This window comes from Notolepis coatsorum (genome assembly GCF_963971535.1).
Source record: "Notolepis coatsorum genome assembly, chromosome: 10".
Taxonomy (NCBI): Eukaryota; Metazoa; Chordata; class Actinopteri; order Aulopiformes; family Paralepididae; genus Notolepis; species Notolepis coatsorum.
The window spans coordinates 76,642,762-76,663,902 of NC_140174.1; the positions used below are offsets into that span (position 1 = coordinate 76,642,762).

Sequence of the window (21,141 nt, forward strand, 5' to 3'; positions counted from 1 at the left end):
CTGAGCGTCCCGCTCTGAGCCTTATGAGATACTCCTTATCTCCTATGATACCTATTGTATCCAACGAAACAACTACATGCACCCCACCTGTTTGGGGCCCCGCCCCTATGGTGGCACAGCCCATATAACCGTGACTCTGGTCACCAAACACCCTTCCTCGCCAAATCCCGTCCCAGGAAAAGATCCCTCAAGAGGGAACTCAGGGCCACGCAGAGCGGGACGCTCAGCCAATACTAATATAACTAGGTTATCTACATAACCTATCGTTATATATCGTATTTGCTTTCGCGTCCCGCTTTGAGCCTTATGAGATATGGGGAAGAGCGGACGCGAGACCCGACAAATGTACCCCCTGAGGACCCGTAAGCCCACATCAAGGGGTGCGGGGAGCCCTGTCACCCCATCCTTCCTAATGAAGGGGGGGCGCAGTCAACTCCACCTGAATGCGAACAAGAGGGAACCAGAACCCCTTGAACACACCGTACAGGCGGAACCACGTGTGACTCAACACACTGTGGCCCATACCCATACACTCCTGCTACCCGACCAAGGACGGGAAGCAGGAAAGGCCACAGACCCCAGAACCGCCTGGGAGACAGAACCCCCGGTCATGTCCATGAGGTAAAACCTTACAAAGGGACCCGGGGAGGACCATGAAGCTGCAGCACAGATGTCCTCCACCGAGGCCCCACCCAGGAGAGCGGCAGAAGCAGCCACCCCACGAGTGGAGTGCGCCCTGACGCCCCCAGGGGGATCCTGCCCAGCCAACGTGTAGCAGAGGGTAATGCCCTCGCACAACCAATGGGACAGGCGCTGCTCCGACAGTGCCTTACCAGCACGAGCCCCACCGTAACAGACAAAAAGCTGGTCGGTAATCCTGAAGTCCTGAGTACGGCTGAGGTAAATCCCCAAGCACGGACTGGACATGACAGGTGAAGGCCCGCATCTAACTCACTAGTGTGAGGAGGAGGACGAAACGCCTGAACCACAATATCCCGGGAGCGGAAGGAACGGTCGCAGAGTGACACCGCAATCGGTCCGAAAAGACAGGCACTCTGGACGTACCGAGAGAGCACAGAGCTCACCTACGCGTTTAGCGGAAGTGACAGCCAGTAGGAACGCGGTCTTGAAGGACAGCTGTCCCAACGGCGCCTGCTCAAGCGGCTCAAACGGGGCCAAGGACAACCGACCGAGGACCAATTGAAGATCCCAAGTCGGAGCCAAGGAGCGTTGCACCGGCTTAACGCGTCGAGCGCCAAGCAGGAAACGCTTCACAAGAGGGTGGCTGAACAAGACATCCCCTCAAACCCCTCATGATAGGAGGATATAGCTGCTGCATATACCCTCACCGTTGACGCCGACAGTCTATCAAGGAGAGACTGGAGGTAACTAAGGACAGCATCCAGGGGGCAGGAGACTGAGTCCCGGCCCCCCGCCTTACACCACACTTGGAACATACGTCATCTGCCCGCGTAAGCGCGACAGTGGAGGGAGCATGCGCATTCCAGATGGTAACACCATCAGGATCAAGAACCTGCGCCCCTCAACGTACCCGTCCCAACAACTGACCTAACAGATGTATGGGGAAGAATCCCTGGCGGCACGGCATCGGTCCCAGACCCGCCTGGCCATGTCCAGACGTAATCCTCACCCGTCAGGATGAGGACCGCCCCGCGACAGTACACCTGCACCCACATTCTCCCTGCCGGGGACGTGGGGAGCCCTCAGGCCACGCAGATGGAGGACGCCCATAGCCAGCCGCCCGCCGCCTGGTGCAGACAGGGGAAGCGTACTCCTCCCTGTCTGTCGATACACGACACTGACGTTGTATCGTCCGTCCTGATCAACACCATTTGTGGACCAGAAGGACCGCTTTCAACACCAACACATTGAACGTAGCGCAGACCGGGCAGCATGGTTTGCCAGCTGCCCCCTACTGCGTTGGCCCGACGCGTCACCAGCGAGGGAGGCGTCGGTGAAAATGCGACGTGAGACAGCGCCGTAACCGTCCTAGGGCGGAACCTCCCGAGCGTGTTGACAACACGCTCTGAGATGGATGCCCATAGCCCTCCAACCGTTGACTGGGAAGAGGAGTACTCTACATCCAGTCTACAGCAACCCCAGGCTGGTAGAGACCTGCCTGGTACGAGACCTGACGATCCACCTTGACCGCGAAGGACCAGAACGTCATCAGGGCAGAACACTCCGTAACCCCTGACGACGCAGAGGCCCCAGTGCGGCCTCCACGCACTTGGTGAAGATGCGGGGAGCCAGAGAAAACCGAACGGCAGCCTCTGGTACTCATACGCTAACGCTGCAAAGGAAGCGTAGGTAAGCCCTAGGATGGAAGATCGGAGATGCGCATACGCATCCTACAGGTCTATGGAGGAGAACCAGACCCCCACCTGACAGTGTTCAACAGGTAGGAGACGATCCAAAAAATGCTGAACCTTCCCATGGGACAGGTCCAGCCTGGGTCTTACACCCCTCCCTCCCGACTTCTCAGGCAGAGAACACCGGGAGGAGAACGCCACGACGATGGCTTGCTTCGTCCAGAGAGATTGGATCTCGTTGACCAGAGCTGTCACTGCTGGAGACCCTGACAATGGGGTCTGTACCAAACCTGAAAACGGGTTGGGTTGTGTAAACACAAGTCCCCGCCTCAGCGTTCTCTCCATCCACCTCGACATATGGTACTGCCGTAGTCATGTGATGACACTCCCAACGCACCCGCCGTCACGTGGCGCAGGTCCGCCAGGAACTGTAGATAGTTGGCCCGGTCCCCCCGCTGTGCGTAGCCAACCCTGGAACCGTGCGAGCAGCGCGTTCCGTGTCGGAACACCTGACCCTGACACCACCCACGAGGCAATCGCACCCAAGGGGGAACCCCGACAGAAAGGGCCGGTCTGATACGGGGGGCTTCCGATGAAAAAAGCCCCCCCACTGAACACCCCTCCAGAACATGCTGAGGAGTTGTTCTGCAGCCGGACATGCAAGGCGTAAGGCCCCCATGGGTTCCTACTAGGGATGCTCGATATTGGCTTTTTTACCGATACCGATATTCCGATATTGTCCAACTCTTAATTTCGATACCGATACCGATATCAACCGATACCGATATATGCAGGGTTTCCCCCCAAAAAAACTGAATAATTTCAGGTAATTAATAATTTCACTGGATGCATTCAAAAGGCTTTCTAAATGTAAGCATTATCTGTGCAAAATATGATAATTAAAAAAGTAAAAATTAACATTACATATCTCTTGTTGTTGAATTAAACCAACATGCATACTTTTGACAATAAATAAAATAAGAATTGGTTCTTACTTGCTTGCCTGGGTAAATAAAGGTTAAATAAATGTAAAAAAAAAAAAAAAAAAAATTTACCGATACCGATATTTTCCGATATCACATTTTACTGCCGATATCGGCCGATAATATCGGTCGGCCGATAATATCGGACATCCCTAGTTCCTACACACCGTAGCCCTGCAGTGATATTACTACCACCCCAAATCATGTGAGCTGCGACCACTTGCCAATATTTCAGGAGTGGGAGGCACCAACATGATACCTGGCCTGGCGAAGGCGAGGCCGGGGAAGCCTGCACTGTGTGCCTCAAAAGGTTTCGAGCCCCCCTGCTGACAACACTTAAGTTGACAGACGTAACACCAGGCTCAACCAACACAGTTCAAGGTCTGGGAGCCGCTTGACAGCACAACATTCTCACGGACAGACCCAGGCTCAGCCATCAACTGGGTGTCAGCCCCTGTCCCCATGAGAAGCGAAAGGGGGGCCGCCCGCGCATCAACGAAGGCACGCGGCCCGCAGCCAAAGGAAACAATCAGAGCCCACTTTTTCCGCTGGTGTTGGGGAAGGGAGTGATCGGAGAGCGGGCTGCTCGCGGCAGGACGGTGACGGCTTGTTTGTTCAAGCCGAACCCATCCTACATGGCCGATCCCTCGGCCGCCAAGGCTGTCGGCCTTGTGGACACCTGTTGAATCAACGCCCAGGATACCTCCGGCGGGGGAAAACATGGCCGCCTGTCGAGGGCCTCGTCATCGCCGCTGACGAGGCCGTGCTCTCTCTTCTTCTGGCTGCGCGGTGTGAGGCGGTGTAGGGCCTAGGACAATACCGCCCGCGCTCCAGCAGAAGACCAAAATCCCCTGCGGAGAGGGGAACCCTGAGCGGTTATAGCTTGCGGCTGGGTCAAAGCTAATAACGTCAACAACCTCGCGCGATGTGTCGACGTCGGCTGGCCCTCAAGGCCCCTCCACCAGACACCATTTTTTTAATAGAAAAAAACAGCAATTCGAACACAGTTCTAATCGTTGCCAATTCCATACCGTGGCGGTACAAGCTTTAACAGCCCACCAGCCACTCGCCAGGCCGACCCACCCATGGCGTCGGCCGGGCGGGGCAGTGTTTCAATATGTCAAAAACAAAGGACTGATGTTAACACGGAGCACCAGTGGTGATTGCAAACAGCAACCTCCACTGTGGTGTGCACCATGAAAGGGTTAAATTAATAAAAGAACTAAACCACAAAATACTGTAGAATGAGTGTCATGTACAGAGGTCTATTGACCATACAAGATAGTAATCTGGGCAGGTGTTACATGAGCAAAAAACAACCCCCTCAGTAGAAAAATGCTTCTTAAAACAGTCCCGGGTAGGCAGATAATAAACAAAGACGTTTTCAGATGGTAATTGGTATTTATTAGGTGTGGGGCTTCCAACCCACGGCCTGTTCCCCAAAGGGGAAAAGGGGATGTTACTAGGGGATTTCAACCCTAGATCACACAGAGGGAAAAAGGTAAGGGGAGAACAAACAAGGTAGATATAAATGGACAATGGCATACAGCCTACCAACAAATACCTATATACATACAGTTCCACGTGAAGGGAACACTAGCAACAGGGCAGCAAGGTATCACTCCACACTCAGTGGAAATAGGCACAACGGCCAACAAGAGGATACTCACTCAGGTAGAGAAGTGGAAATAGGCACATAGGCCAACAATATATATATGTGAACACAACAGTGGTTTAGCAATGGCAACCTCACTCTTAGTCACCAGCAATTGACAGAATGAGGCGCCGAGATGTGTGTGTGCCGTCAGGTATTTGACTACCCATCCCTCTTGAGCTGATTGCCAATCAGCTGTCATTCATTAGCAATCAGCACTCTTCAGTAGGGATGGGCAGCACCTGACAGGGAGAGAAGAGACAGCATTAGCTCTCATGTTTACACACACACACATCATATACAAAACAACACATTAAATATACTAACCTGATGTTCAGAAGGTGTCATAAATACAGTAATAATGATAATGACCAACCCACGTACCCAAGGTACGTCACAATGAGCAAACCCATACACACAAAGTTAAGGGGAGGCGGACCAGAGCGAACTAGTCCCGCCTTCATTCAAAATATTCACAACAGCACACCAGCCCTAGTTTAGCCCATTTACCAAAAAAGGTAAACAAAGCCCCCCCCGCACTACTCCCCCAGTATACCGAATGGTTGAGAGGAGAGAAAACTGTAGCAAGACAGACCTTCTCATAGCAGAGTGACAGAACGAAACAATAGCCCACTACACAGGGCCGCCTCAGGGGGTGGGGGGCCTCGCATTTAAATTCGCACAGGGCCTCACATTTCTCCCAGGCGGTCCTGCCCTTATACTACTACAGCCTAGCGTGAGGCGATGTGGGGCCCAGATCAACAATCGCCTGCGCACAGACACGCAACATGTTTACCATGTCGGCTGGACCCATAGCCCCACTACCCGACGCCAATGTGGATAGGAACTAGCCAGCTGAGCCATAACCCGCCGTCAAGTCCCATCCTGCAGTAATATAGCTCTACTGCTACACCGCCGAGCTCACGCATCGCCCCAGATGGGGACACCGTTCAACAGTCCCCGCCGGAACACAAGGTAACATACCTGGCTAGGATACCTAGCCACGGCCTACCCTGTTGTCAACCCATTTACCCGAAAAAAGGTAAATAGGACTCAGCAAAAAAAAACACAACAGCTACCGACTGACCTTCATTGATGAACCGGGCAAGAGGAGGGAGAAGTGACAACATCTCACGGCGGAGACATTAGAACAGCGTAGCAGTTAGCAGTAGCAATAGCATGTGGCATTAGCGATAGCATGTAGCATAGCATAGATGTTTTAGTAGCACGCCCAAGACAGCTTGGAAACCGTTCCCTGCAGTGAACGTTCACCAAACCATCCTGCCCCTGGCGCCAACACACAACATGGTTGTGTAACAAAACAAACCAGCATTACTAACACTAATACCCATGCCTGAAGACACAGGGCCTACCTGAGTACAAGCTGGCCCGACAGCCAACTTGTACCGCTGAACCTCGATCTGCTGTCATTAGACGAGGAACATCAACATAGGCCCGTCGTGTCGCCGAAAACATGCGTCGAAGATGCCAGGGGCCAGCAACCTCCGGTAAGCTTTCAACATTATGACTCTGATCTTTTTCATCCTGCTAGTTAACGTATGGTGCACGCAGCCATTACGCTGGGACGAAAATAGAGGAAGGGTGTTTGGTGACCAGAGTCACGGTTATATGGGCTGTGCCACCATAGGGGCGGGGCCCCAAACAGGTGGGGTGCATGTAGTTGTTTCGTTGGATACAATAGGTATCATAGGAGATAAGGGGTATCTCATAAGGCTCAGAGCGGGACGTGAAAGCAAATACGATATATAACAGAGGTTAGAGTTGGAAAGCTGACAATAAAGAAGACTGTAAGGGGGAAAAACACAGTCCGCAAACCAAGAACATTTCTGTTTATATTTCTGAAACAAAAAAATATACAGTACATCATAAATGAAGAAAGAAATTAATTAATAATGAACCCATACATTGCATACAGAGTCAAAACGTGCCATTCTATAACAATAAAGAGTGACAAAACGTGAGTTATGTTAGTCTTTGGTGTTCAAGTTGCATGAAAGAGGTAGTGGAAGTAGCATACCACCTTGAACCTCATTCTCCCCACAGGCACCAGGTGGAGCTTCATCGTCCCTGTAGTTGCCCTCTAGTTCTGAGTGCTCAGACTCTGCATATTCATTAAGCGTTGCTTCCTCCGCTGTCAATCAAAGGCAGGTTTAAAGTCAGGATTTAAGGTTAGCCCTTACAGAAGTTTATTTTTTTATTTTTATTATTATCTTTTTCCCCCTCCTTCTTTTTCCGATTTTTCTCCCATCCCACTGTTAGTCGTTATGCCAATACCCAACCCCCTTCCTGGTTGTTGCGCACTTTCCCCCACTGTTGGTCCGAGAGGCCGGAGACTGTCACATGCTTTCCTCGGACGCATGTGCAGCCAGCCGGCAGCCAGCCTGGCCGCGCAGATTCTCACTGGGAGAGTGTAACGTGTGGGAGGCCGCACTACCTCTCACCAGATCCTACCTTCGCTGAGCAGGCGCCCCGACCGAACTGTAGGGGTCGCTGTCCACAACGCCCAGGACCCACCCACGGCTCCCCTCCCCCTAACTCAGCCAAACGAGTTAGTATAGCGATCAGCCCGAGCCAAGGCAATGCTGACTCTCCGGGAGTCGAGACCACAGCCTCTTGCATTGGTGACGAGCACAATCTCCGCTACGCCACCTGACTGCCCTTACAGAAGGTTTAAAGTCAGGATTTAAGGTTAGCCCTTACAGAAGGTTTAAAGTCAGGATTTAAGGTTAGACCTTACAGAAGGTTTAATGTCAGGATTTAAGGTTAGCCCTTACAGAAGGTTTAAAGTCGGGATTTAAGGTTAGACCTTACAGAAGGTTTAAAGTCAGGATTTAAGGTTAGCCCTTACAGAAGGTTTAAAGTCAGGATTTAAGGTTAGCCCTTACTGAAGGTTTAAAGTCAGGATTTAAGGTTAGCCCTTACAGAAGGTTTAAAGTCAGGATTTAAGGTTAGCCCTTACAGAAGGTTTAAAGTCAGGATTTAAAGTTAGCCCTTACAGAAGCTTTAAAGTCAGGGTTTAAAGTTAGCCCTTACAGAAGGTTTAAAGTCAGGATTTAAGGTTAGCCCTTACAGAAGGTTTAAAGTCAGGGTTTAATGTTAGCCCTTACAGAAGGTTTAAAGTCAGGGTTTAAAGTTAACCGTTACAGAAATCTGTGCTCTCTTCTGTTTCTCTAATACAGTTGAACAGGCTTGCTTTAAGCAGAGTCTTTTAAGATCTCAAATCAAATGGGCTTTCACAGGCATGTCTCAAAGCATTCCTATGTAGGTTTAGACTGGATGTGATTCAAAATGTGCATATTGAGATAATTGAGTTTCTGCTATTTTTTTGTTTCAATATCTCAAAGCCCAGTGAAACAGAGAGGGACGGTAACATCTAGATTTAAAAAGCTTTGACATTCATATTGATGCACCATGATGCATGCATAGATTATTTTAGTTTATTATTAATATATATATATATATATATATATATATATATATATATATATATATATATATATATATATATATATATATATATATATATATATATATATATATATATATATTCTCTGTAAAACAAACAAAATACATTATGTTTGTGTCATACACATTTCACTGTTTTAACCAAACTTCCCACAAGTATTACCGTAAAACTTAATTTAAAAGCTGAGTCCCAATTAAATGCAATCTCTGGCTGGGTGTGGCTACACGTTTAGACAAATAAACGCCGGTCTCACTTAGAATCTGGGTCTAAATGTATTGTTTTTGTGGTTACTACGGGTGTAGTTCTGTATCACACTAGCTCACGCTCAGCGTCTCATGCATATATCTTGCTTCAGCATATATACACTGAATAAATTTCTAAATGTACCTTTAAATGCCAGCATTCATCTGGCCACACCCCCATCCGCTTACCTATATAAGCAGGGGTGGTGCCACACACTCATCTCCTTCTCAAATTTCATCACAAGCAACGTGTTGCTATATGCCCACTTGACGTGGAGAAAAATATTGGCTGGAAAAGCAATGTTTACGGGGAAAGGAAGAACAAGGAGATACGTTGACATCATATCTTTATTTTCTCTCTCACTATTTTCGAGAAAATACGGCGATATTGTCTTCGTCACTGGAGTGTCTGGAAGATGGTGATCATTCTAAAAATCCTCCACCGGTTTTCGTATTGGGAGCACGCCGCTGCATGCCTCTCAACTGCAGTTCCTTGCTGTGTTGGTTGGGGTGAAACCTTTCAGGACACAGCTGAACTGTAGGACGCGCCGCTGTTGTGAGAAGCGGTGGGTTTCAGGTTGGGTGAGTACTGTTTGCTTGCGGCTCCACTTGTCTGTTAGTGCTATGGGGGCTAACTGACAATGTTTACGAACACCGGCCCCAGTTTAAGGTCTTTTGGTTCAGCCTCTTGGGCAGCAGCGGAAGACCTTGATCTGAAGCCCATTATAGTTTGACTAGTGGGCCACGACCATTAACACTGGTGATCCCTGTGTTTTCTGGACGAGTGGATATCTCTCTGTCACCGTGTTAAGGCCCCATCTTTCATAGCCAAATGAGAGTATTCCCTCACGAGGAGATATGGGCATAGATGTTCTTTAGCGGAAGATCTGTGTTCAAAGTCAGCTACACAGGCCAGTTGGGTATTGTGCTGGCTCCGTCGGGTGTTGGTAAAATCACCGTTGTAAAACTGTGTTAACATCTTGTTTCTCTTTTCTCTTAAAAAGTGAGGAGGGTTTCAGAACGGCGGCCTGTCTGGGTGAGTGTTATATCATTGTGTACAAGTTCAGGTGATAGCTGCTTAGCTTACGGTTAGCCAGTCAGCTGTTAGCTGCGGCGTTAGCCTGCTGTGATCACTGCGTGGCCTACCTAGGTTGGGCCTACTGTTAGCCAGTCAGCTGTTAGCTGCGGCGCTAGCCTGCTGTGATCACTAGGAAACGTTAGCTTGCTGCTATCGGCCAAGGCCCATAGCTGGAGTAACTTTATTTTCCTAAAAGAAAAGATTGTTGGTCGTTTCATGGTCCCACGGCCTGGAATATTGGGCGTGTGCACCGCAGAAATTCCCCCGCCATAGAGTACGTCACTGTGCGCGTCTCTGTTGGTAGGACTTCCGTGTGCTGTTCAGGTCCATGTGATGGATCTGTTTCGGGGGGTGGTCAGGGCTCCTCCTCACCAAGCTCCTATTCGGGCCTTCTGTGAGTTGGGACTCCTCCTTCCATGTGAGGGAGCCTCCTTCAGAGTACAGAGCCTCCTCCTCAGATTGTCAAGGTGAGTGGACCCTCAAGAAGGAGTCCTACTCTATTGTGTATGTATTCGATTCAATTCGATTATTGAGTGTGTATGGGTTCAGTGCCTCCTCCCCGGAGAGCCCTAAATCCAATTTTTTACATGGCTCAAGGTGCAATATATTCTTTTCAATCTGTACAGCTCGCGTGGGAAGTCTCTCTGGGGATTCCCGTCTCCTTCCTATGGGAGGGTGGTGGGATGTAAAAATGTGAATTTTTTTTACCCCCGGCTGTGTAGACTGGGATACATACTGTTGGTGCTTCCTTCTTTTCTACTAAAAAGAGTTGGAGTTAGGAAGTGTCACACCCCTCTTGTCGTTCCCCATGGCGCCTTGGGGATTCAATGACAGGTCTAAATAGCCTGTTCATTGATGTGGGTGTGTCCCGACGCACGTATAGTGCTAGCTCGGGGTGTTCTGTAAACAGGCGACTGACTGGCACGCCTTGGTTGCTTGAGGTTAAAATGGCGTTTTTATAAAGCAACTGGGATGGAGGTTTTTCCTCTTCCGACGACCAAATCCAACGACCTGGTTTTTGTCATCGACGGATTCTCGTTCATGTCTGGGGGATGATGACGGAATGGATCTGAACATATGTAGAGGGGTTTCATGCCCTGGGGGTGGGCCACCGGGCGCGGTTCGCCCGAACGTCTGGGTGGCGCCTTCTTTTCATGTTTAAGATCAACACGCATATCTGCCCCTTCTCCTGGAGTAGGCATGTCGGCGTGGTTAGGGCACGGGACTGGTTCTGGTCACGCTGGTCCGGATCAGTTGAACCCGTTGTCCGCCGGGGTTGCAGATCTGCTGTTCTGGTACCCTGAGGGACTTGGGCTTTTTTCAGGGGAAAAAATGCCAGGTTGGTCCGGGTGTCACAGGGTTAAGCACTATGGAGACCCTGGTTGGGTACGTTTTTTACTCAGCACTGTCATAATGGCTTACGGCCATGCCAACCTGTACACGCTCGATCTCTTCAGATCTCGGCCGCTACACAGGTTGGTCCTGGTTAGTACTTGGTTGGGAGACCGCCTGGGAATACCAAGTACGGTGTGCTTAGGGGCTGGTTCTCCATTCTTTTTCGCTCCTCTCTCACGCATGGCGAAGAGGGGCCTGTTGGGGTGGTCTTTGACCTCCTCTGGTGACCCTGTGCTTCCCGTATCGCCGGGCCCGGTCCGAAGTAATGTTTCGTCGACCCGTAGGCCTGGGTTAACCCTTTTTTGAAAAACTGAAACACTTGTACTGCGGTATAGCCGGTGTATACCCGCAGGTGTGTTTTGGAGTTTTTTCTTGAGGGGTTATAGGAACAACCACCGCATTGGGTAACACCAAGGTGGTTGATTCCCTGGTGTGTTGGAGCAGTGTCAACTCCCGGGTTCACCGGTTGAGGGTGCCCCTGCACGTTCATGACGTCTGCCAATCGTGTCAGCCTTCTCTGCCTCAACCCCTCTGGGTGGGTTTTTTTTAAATGGAGGCTTGGTCATGCAACACCGCCAGCTTACGCACCTTCCGCCGGGGCGGCTGTGTTCAGCTGTCCCCTCTGGCGCCTGTCTCGTCTGCAGTCTCCAGGCTAGGGTTAACAGCCTGTTGCCTGGTTTTTCCCCGGTGCGCTGCCTGCTTCCGTTGGTTAACCTTTTTTGTGTGCTTACGGCCATGCTGACTGCCTGTTCTGCAGGGTCAGTGTGCCAGGCGGTGTACTATTGGGGGGAAAGGGCCCGCTCGGCTGAGGGGCCTTTGTCCGAATACGCTGGCGATGTGGGGGGCGGGGTCACTAAGTGCCCACCTGGTGGGGTCTTGATGCTGGCATCATGGACTTCTCCGGGCCCCCATTCCAGGGGGTCCAGTCCCTTTGGTGGGTCTGGGTCTTCCTTCGCGCTCCGCTGCTACGGCCTTGCCACGGGGTTGGGTTTGCCCTTGACCCCGTGATTCTGGGGGCAGTAACGAGGTTGTTCCCTCCGTTCGTTCCCGGGTGGCATGTGGGTTGTGCGTGTGTGTAGTCGTGGGGTCAAGCCACGGTCTGCTCACCCTGTGCGTTGAGTTGCTTGAGTGCCTCTTCGCACGGTCGGGTCCGTCGCCCTCCCGTGAAGCCCCCAATAGGGGGGGTGCCCTCCATTAGGGGGGGTCGGGGGGGCTCGGTCCTCCCTGATCTGATGGTTGTGGGGGGCCTCAGCAGGGTACATTTGTCGAGCTTCTAGCTCCCGCTCAGCTCCTATTATGCATGAGACGCTGAGCGTGAGCTAGTGTGATACAGAACGTTAGGTTATGACTATAACCAAGTTCTGTTAACACTAGTGAACGCTCAGCGTCTAGACGCCGCTGCGGCCCTTGATTTTTCATTGTGGTGAAATTTGTTGGGAAGGAGATGAGTGTGTGGCACCACCCCTGCTTATATAGGTAAGCGGATGGGGGTGTGGCCAGATGAATGCTGGCATTTAAAGGTATATTTTGAAATTTATTCAGTGTATATATGCTGAAGCGAGATATATGCATGAGACGCTGAGCGTTCACTAGTGTTAACAGAACTTGGTTATAGTCATAACCTAACGTTTTGTTTTTCTTTTTATCATCATTTGCAATCATAAGTCAATGTTGAGCAAACCTATCTCTCTCTCTATCCTATCTCTCTCTCTCTCTCTCTCTCTCTCTCTCTCTCTCTCTCTCTCAATACATGAACAATACAAAACAAATCCATCTACCTCCATCTGGTATATTGATCATCCCATACAGCGATCATTCATTTTTATTTATTTATTTTTTATTTAAAAAAGGACAGTACAGATTAATCAACATTTCTGTAAATGTGTCATTTTTAGCCAGCTGGCTAATGCGCAACTGTAGTCCTTTTGGCAAGATGTTATAAGACCGACCATACACCAACACTGCTCTTCATCAACACAATATAATGTTATATAATATGAACTACAAAAAGACAGCGTGCCTCCATGACAACTGTAATTTTACACTTAAAAGTAGCAACACTTGTAAACTTGTAAAATTCCTCCAGACCCGCTTTCTCTCTCTGTTTCTCATGTCGTGCATGAGGATGTCGCTACAATGAGAATGCTGTCTCTTGGAGCGAGATCAAATGAATGATTCGTAATTGATATGTAAATTGATAAAATTGACATTTTAATACAGGTAATATTATACTGGGATAAATAAACTATTTCCCATCTTTGCGGAGCAAGAGTTTGGGGTAAAAATAAATGAAAGGCCAGTCCCAAATATAAGCCAGTTGTATTCAATGATTAAAGCAAATAAAAGCCTGAGCTATTAATTGAAGTTTTACGGTAGTCTTTGATTACCCTAGTCCTGGGCTCCATAGCCCAGAAAGATGTAACCAAACAAATGTATATGAAAGCCACTTAACTACTTTAGCTTGGATAGCCCTGATTAAGGCCTTCCTATAACCCCCACTACTAACATTTCGACAACTACACTACAAATACTACTACAAATCTACCAACCAAAATCACATCTTCTACTCTACCAGAGAGGTATAAGTTGAATACTTACTCTCTGGCACATCACCGGTGAACATGGTGTTTATTTCAGAAGAGGGACATGATTCTGTGTACTGCTCCCTGCTTGAGGGTGGGGTGAATGGGAAGGAGAATGGGCTGAACGAGTGTACTAGTGAGGGCTGTAAGCTGGGGAAAGCTAGGCTACGTACTAATTGGCCATATGGACAATAGGGGGGATAAGAGGGATAAACAGAAAAGAGTCTTGATACAACAGTGACAATTAGCTTAGCTGACCACGTGTCCTGTACAGTTACAGTGTTTCCTGACATATACCTGCAGCTACCAAACAAGGAGAGAGGCAGCGACAGAGAGTGTTCCCCCCTCTTTCCATCCTGCACATTTGCCATTAGCCCACTGTAGGACCCATTCCATTATCAAACGCATGTTCTGAAAGGTTGATATTGTATAATACGCACGACTGCTGGGGGGGGGGGGGGGGAGCCTGATTGTTTATCAACTGAATTGGTAGCTTGCGGTGGCAGAGGATGGCAAGACGACAGGGAGTTGGTTTTGAGGGGCCTGACCCAGATGCCTGGATTACAGTGCGGAGAGCGCAGCTGCAGTCCGGGGAGTAAGGGCCAGTCAAGCATGCCTTGTATCCTTTATATAAAAGGGATTCAAACAAAGCACAGTCGAAAGACGAGACCTCGGCCCGACTCGCTCAGCGCAGACTATGATGTGACCAGGAGGAAGACTATGATGACCAGGAGGAAGACTATGATGACCAGGAGGAAGCGCAGCATGAGCATTTCAGTGTGAGGATTCGCCTGTTCCCTGAACTTTTCCCTGTCTACTCTCCCTCACCAGCCCCCACCCTTGCTATGATTTACTCTCCTCTACTCTTCACCAGCCCCCACCCTTGGACTACCTTCACGCAGCTGTCATAGTTTATGATTAGCGCCCCAGAGGGCTTTATATACCTGGACCTCCCTTCCAGTCCTGGTCGGGTCGTTCTGTATCTGTGTTCACTCTGTGTTCATGGAGTTCTGTACGTTACCATCCTGTACGTTACCATCACCTGCCGCGTCTCCGGCGTGAGACGACGTGCCAGCCATCACCACCTGTCGCCGTTTGCCTGGAGTGGGACACCGTCTTCGCTCTCTAATTCTCTACGGGAGGTTTTCCAGTGTTCCCACTCCAGACGTCAAGCCGGCGCGTCATCGCTCCCTATTTTCCACGGGAGGATGGCATCTCTTCGCCCCGGTCCCCTGGGACCCCTTTGTTCTGCGTTGCCCGGCCCCCCCGAGGAGGAGGAAGAGGATCTCCGTGCCTGGAGTGGGACACCGCCTTCGCTCTCTAATTCTCTACGGGAGGTTGCCAGTGTTCCCACTCCAGACGTCAAGCCGGCGCGTCATCGCTCCCTATTTCCACGGGAGGATGGCGCCTCTTCCCCCCGGCCTCCGCTGTCGGGCCCCTGTCTCAAGTCAAGTCAAGTCAAGTCTCCGTGCCCGGCCCCCCCGAGGAGGAGGAAGAGGATCTCCGTGCCTGGAGTGGGACACCGCCTTCGCTCTCTAATTCTCTACGGGAGGTTGCCAGTGTTCCCACTCCAGACGTCAAGCCGGCGCGTCATCGCTCCCTATTTCCACGGGAGGATGGCGCCTCTTCCCCCCGGCCTCCGCTGTCGGGCCCCTGTCTCAAGTCAAGTCAAGTCAAGTCTCCGTGCCCGGCCCCCCCGAGGAGGAGGAAGAGGATCTCCGTGCCTGGAGTGGGACACCGCCTTCGCTCTCTAATTCTCTACGGGAGGTTGCCAGTGTTCCCACTCCAGACGTCAAGCCGGCGCGTCATCGCTCCCTATTTCCACGGGAGGATGGCGCCTCTTCCCCCCGGCCTCCGCTGTCGGGCCCCTGTCTCAAGTCAAGTCAAGTCAAGTCTCCGTGCCCGGCCCCCCCGAGGAGGAGGAAGAGGATCTCCGTGCCTGGAGTGGGACACCGCCTTCGCTCTCTAATTCTCTACGGGAGGTTGCCAGTGTTCCCACTCCAGACGTCAAGCCGGCGCGTCATCGCTCCCTATTTCCACGGGAGGATGGCGCCTCTTCCCCCCGGCCTCCGCTGTCGGGCCCCTGTCTCAAGTCAAGTCAAGTCAAGTCTCCGTGCCCGGCCCCCCCGAGGAGGAGGAAGAGGATCTCCGTGCCTGGAGTGGGACACCGCCTTCGCTCTCTAATTCTCTACGGGAGGTTGCCAGTGTTCCCACTCCAGACGTCAAGCCGGCGCGTCATCGCTCCCTATTTCCACGGGAGGATGGCGCCTCTTCCCCCCGGCCTCCGCTGTCGGGCCCCTGTCTCCGTACCAGGCCTCCGCCGTCGGGCCCCTGTCCCCGTGACAGGCCTCCGCCGTCGGGCCCCTGTCTCCGTGCCCGGCCCCCGCCGTCGGGCCCCTGTCCCCTTGCCAGGCCTCCACCGTCGGAACCCTGTCCTCATCCCTGTAAGCAGCCCTGGCCCGTAGCCCTGGCCCTTAGCCTTTGTCCCTGACACTTAGCCCTGTCCCTTAGCCTGTTCGCCTCTTAAAGGCACAGTGCCGCATTTTCCTTATTTCCTTGACTCTAGTGTTTTGTGTTCTCCCCTGTTCCCCTCTCCAGTGCCCCTGGTCCTGGTCCTTGACATTTAGCCCTGGCCCTGTCCCTTAGCCCTAGTCCCTTAGCCTGTTCGCCTCTTAAAGGCACAGTGCCGCATTTTCCTTATTTCCTTGACTCTAGTGTTTTTGTGTTCTCCCCTGTTCCCCTCTCCAGTGCCCCTGGTCCTTGACATTTAGCCCTGGCCCTGTCCCTTAGCCCTAGTCCCTTAGCCTGTTCGCCTCTTAAAGGCACAGTGCCGCATTTTCCAGTTTTCCTTGACTCTAGTGTTTTTTGTGTTCTCCCATAAAGGGACTGTTCCGCCTTTTGTTCTATAATAAAGATTTGCCCTGTTTTGGCTTACTCTCATACCTGTCTTGTGTTGTGCGATTGGGGTCGGTTACAAACCATAACACAGAGCTCCTCTTTTAACACTTTAGTTTAACACTTAACCGTCTGTAGTGTGGTAGTGAAAGGGTTAACCTTCTGTAGTGTGGTTGCGAAAGGGTTAACCCGTTGTTGTGTGGCAGTGAAAGGGTTAAAAATCTGTATTGTCGCAGTGAAAAGGTTAACCATTTGGTATTGTGGTAGTGAAAGGGTTAAGATATATTCAGACCTAGCTGCCATATCCCCCTAGAAAGTTGAAAAATTTTGGCAACAATGCCTACGCTGCTGCCATATATGGCACATATACGAAGCTATAATAAGCCGTGCTAATGTTTCATCAAGTCGTCTCACTGTGTGGTGCATCTGTGCTTCTTATCCTTCAGCCTCCCATTCATACCGTGACTTAGCACGCCTGTGTCATTAACCGGAAGCATATCTTTGGTGGCTGAGCTAGTTTATGTAGATGTCTGCCCATCAGGGGGACATGCGTCAGGGGGACATGCGTCAGGGGGACATGCGTGGATGTCTGACCTTTCATCGGGCCGTCTCCAGGGCTCCTGTGTGCCATCTGGACTCCGTTCGCCTGGTGGTGCAGGTCGTTGATGGTCATGCCGGCTAAGGAGGCGCTCATGGTGTCTCCCGCGCTGTAGCTGTTGGAGGAGTTGTTCATATAGTCCTGCTGTTGGTCCATGGCCAGTCACGTGTCAGAGCTACAAAGAGAGACAGACACACAGCAAGGTAACACAGCTGATATGACCACAGCAAGGTAACACAGCTGACACGACCACAGCAAGGTAACATGACTGATAGGACCACAGCAAGGTAACATGACTGATAGGACCACAGCAAGGTAACATGACTGATAGGACCACAGCAAGGTACGTTTCAAGTTTCTTTAATAGTTGTCATACAGAAGTACAGAATACTTTCATACAAAATGCTTCTTACTGTTACGCTTTAGAGACTGTGCTAGACAAGATAGTATCAAATAACATAGTATAGCAAGTAATTTAGAAGTAGAAAATGAGGTCACAGTGTTCAGTATAGACATATGTACAATGTTCGATGCAGAATAGACGTAACTGAGTTACCATATAATATACAATACTATGCAGTGTACTAATGTACAATACTATATAGTGCAAAGCAGAAATGGGATGAGGTACAATTTAGGTACAATTTACAGTAAGGTGTACGAGTTGTAGTGCAATCCTTCATCAATAAATATAAAGTGTGGGGAGTGGGTGCTACAGTGTGTTTGTTTAAAGTGAGTGTGTGCTATAAAGTGTGTGGAGTGGGTGCTACAGTGTGTTTGTTTAAAGTGAGTGTGTGTGTGATGCCCACTAGAAGTGGTATCATGTTAATATCTTTAGATTATGTGTCAAAACAGTGTGAACATATGGGTACAGGATTACCTCCATCAGAAACAAGTTAGAAGAGTCATTTATATGTAATGGGAGACATTAACATAATCTGGTCAATAGGTGGCGGTATAGGACTGGTGTTTAGTGACTTCGCCTTCCAGGGACCCGTTACTGTGTGCTTAGGAACGCACGAGGCAATCTCAGCCTCACAACCGGGAGGAGCCAGAGTCAATAACATCGTGTCTGCACCTTTCCTTTGTCAAATGATTAACTACAACCTGTTTCATAGGTGGGTAATATACTACAAAACACACATAAAGGTTAACAAGGATACATGCAATGTCGAGGGTTCAAATGAAGTAACTATTGTCGATGTTTGAGTCAAGTTTAAGAAGTTTAAGACGACAGGTAACGTGGTTGAGAAGCAGTACCGTCTATTGATGGCGCCACGTTTCGTTGGTACATTTAAATAGTGTTGGAACACAATTGTCCATTTAAGCACTAACGTGTCGAAGTTAAGTATCTCCAAGGGGATTATAAAGGTTTATGTTTTGAAATACATACTGTGTTGGGTTGAATTGCTGTGTAGTAAATGTGTATATTGTGTACAAGATGGTTAGAGGGAAAGTACTTTAGCTTACCCTACCAAGCAGGTAGCTAAGTACCGGGGCTGTACCACATGCTCTCTCTCTCTCTCTCTCTCTCTCTCTCTCTCTCTCTCTCTCTCTCTCTCTCTCTCTCTCTCTCTCTCTCTCTCTCTCTCTATTGCGCCCTCAGTTAAATGTAAATATAAATCTATTCCCTTGAGTTATACCATGGTCACGGTTTAGCAAATTCCTAGTAGGGTTGAGAACGGCCCGATACAAATATATATATAAATGTACTTTCAGTGCACATTTGAGTTTCAATAGAACTTGAGACAGGAACACAACTATGGATAACACTGAGGTGTGGAGGTATTTCGGTATACTAGAGAATAGTGGATATGACTGATGATAAGTGACTGATGATAAAGGTAACACTTATTGGTGATTTAAGGAATTGTTTGACAGACAATGAGAATGACAGTGTTGGTTAAAAGACATACTATGGTCCCTTCCAACATGCCTAGACATGTCTAGACAGAGGTTAACAGGATAATGTTTCTCTTCTCACGTGCTTATATTTAAGACGCCACATATGTATAAAGACATAAGTAATCACAATGTACAGTATATAATACTGGATAACTACATTTAAAAGGAAAATGCTATTGAAGTGAACCAGGGTATCCTAAAAGGGTAGAATGTGTGTTGCAATGATGAATATGCTTTTGAATTAATAACAAGTATGGGATTATAATTGAATGTATTGAAGTAATGTAACTAATTGAACTGGATGATGATACAATGATGATACAATGATTATACAATGATGATACAATGATGATACAATGATGATACAATGATGATGATGATTGATTGATTATTCTATTGAATGAATAAATGTTGTTGAAATATACAACCGGGAGGAGCCAGAGTCAATAACATCGTGTCTGCACCTTTCCTTTGTCAAATGATTAACTACAACCTGTTTCATAGGTTAAACATATATCTGCTATCAGGTGCCATATCCTGGTACCTGTAACATGTGCGTGTGGATGTGTGTGCTATGTGCGTTTGATGGTTGTTGTTGTGTAGTGTTCATTGTTCGTTTAGCAGCCTGATGGCCTGGGGATAGAAGCCTAGAAACTATAAAGCTGACCAAGTTTGATAGAGGATTAGCCCGAGTGAATCCACAGTCACTTCCTAGCCCATAGCAAACCAACCTAGGTTTACTATGAAGGACTGGTTCTGCCCGAACCGTTCGTTATACAAGTATCACAGAGAAATTTCAAAGGTACTCACAGTTGCACGAGGGTTTCGGACAGAGATACGTGATGGTTTAAAATAATTTTTATAAACGTGTAAACATCACAGAGGCAGCGTTGCATGCTGGGCGCACCAGGCATGTCACAAATGCAGAATAAGAGAAGAAGCCATTTTAATGCAACACTGCCTCAGTGATGTTTACACGTTTATAAAAATTATTTAAAATGTTTATTAGCAACGCCGAGCTTTCAAACCATCACGTATCTCTGTTCGAAACCCTCGTGCAACTGTGAGTACCTTTGAAATTTCTCTGTGATACTTGTATAACGAACGGTTCGGGCAGAACCAGTCCTTCATGGTAAACCTAGGTTGGTTTGCTATGGGCTAGGAAGTGACTGTGGATTCACTCGGTGCATCACAGTCACGAAAGGGGCTAATCGAGGACAGGCCCCGATCAGACTGTGGTGAGGACAGGCCCCGATCAGACTGTGGTGAGGACAGGCCCCGATCAGACTGTGGTGAGGACAGGCCCCGATCAGACTGTGGTAAGGACAGGCCCCGATCAGACTGTGGTGAGGACAGGCCCCGATCAGACTGTGGTGAGGACAGGCCCCGATCAGACTGTGGTAAGGACAGGCCCCAATCAGACTGTGGTGAGGACAGGCCCCGATCAGACTGTGGTCGGGCTGGGCGATATGGCCTAAATATGATATCACGATATTTTCTGACCTTTCGGCGATACACGATACGCATCACGATGTTTTTCTTTTTTTCCCCCAAACAATTCATTATGAGGCTTACCAAGACAGTATTTGAGTTTGCAAGCTAACATTAAAGACAAAATAAAATACCCATGCATTTAGCATTTTTATATTATATATTAGATTTAGATTATTGGATTATTAGATTATATATTGCATATATTTAGCAATGAGATATTATATGATTTAGATATGAAATATGATGAATTGAAAATGGGGGACCCTGATGTAAACAAGACGAAAGTCTTTCTCTGGTCTGCATCCCCTTAACAATTGTATGTATTGAGCTGTACTGTACTCATTCTGCAATATGTTAATAAAGTTTTAAATCAATCAATCAATCAATAGGATTTTAGCATTTTTATGAAACTACTGTATATTTGTATGTCTCTAAATGTTTTGATGAATTGAAAATGGAGGACCCTTATGTAAAAAAGCCGAAAGTCTTTTTCTG

At 49.0% G+C, this 21,141-nt stretch overlaps 1 protein-coding gene across 11 annotated transcripts in view; it reads right to left on the reverse strand.

The window, feature by feature from the left end:
• LOC311235751 (microtubule-associated protein tau-like) overlaps positions 1–21,141 on the reverse strand; it is an 82,456-nt gene that overhangs the window by 42,018 nt on the left and 19,297 nt on the right. For 10 of the 11 annotated variants that reach the window (XM_084323222.1, XM_084323230.1, XM_084323224.1 and 7 more), the window contains exons 2-3: positions 17,244–17,422; positions 7,012–7,122 (exon numbers count right to left, since the gene is read on the reverse strand). In XM_084323222.1, the coding sequence (XP_084179348.1) occupies positions 7,012–7,122; positions 17,244–17,403 (271 nt within the window). In that variant the 5' untranslated portion in view covers positions 17,404–17,422. The remainder of the gene's footprint in view (positions 1–7,011; positions 7,123–17,243; positions 17,423–21,141) is intronic. The other variant, XM_084323227.1, reaches the window with a different exon arrangement.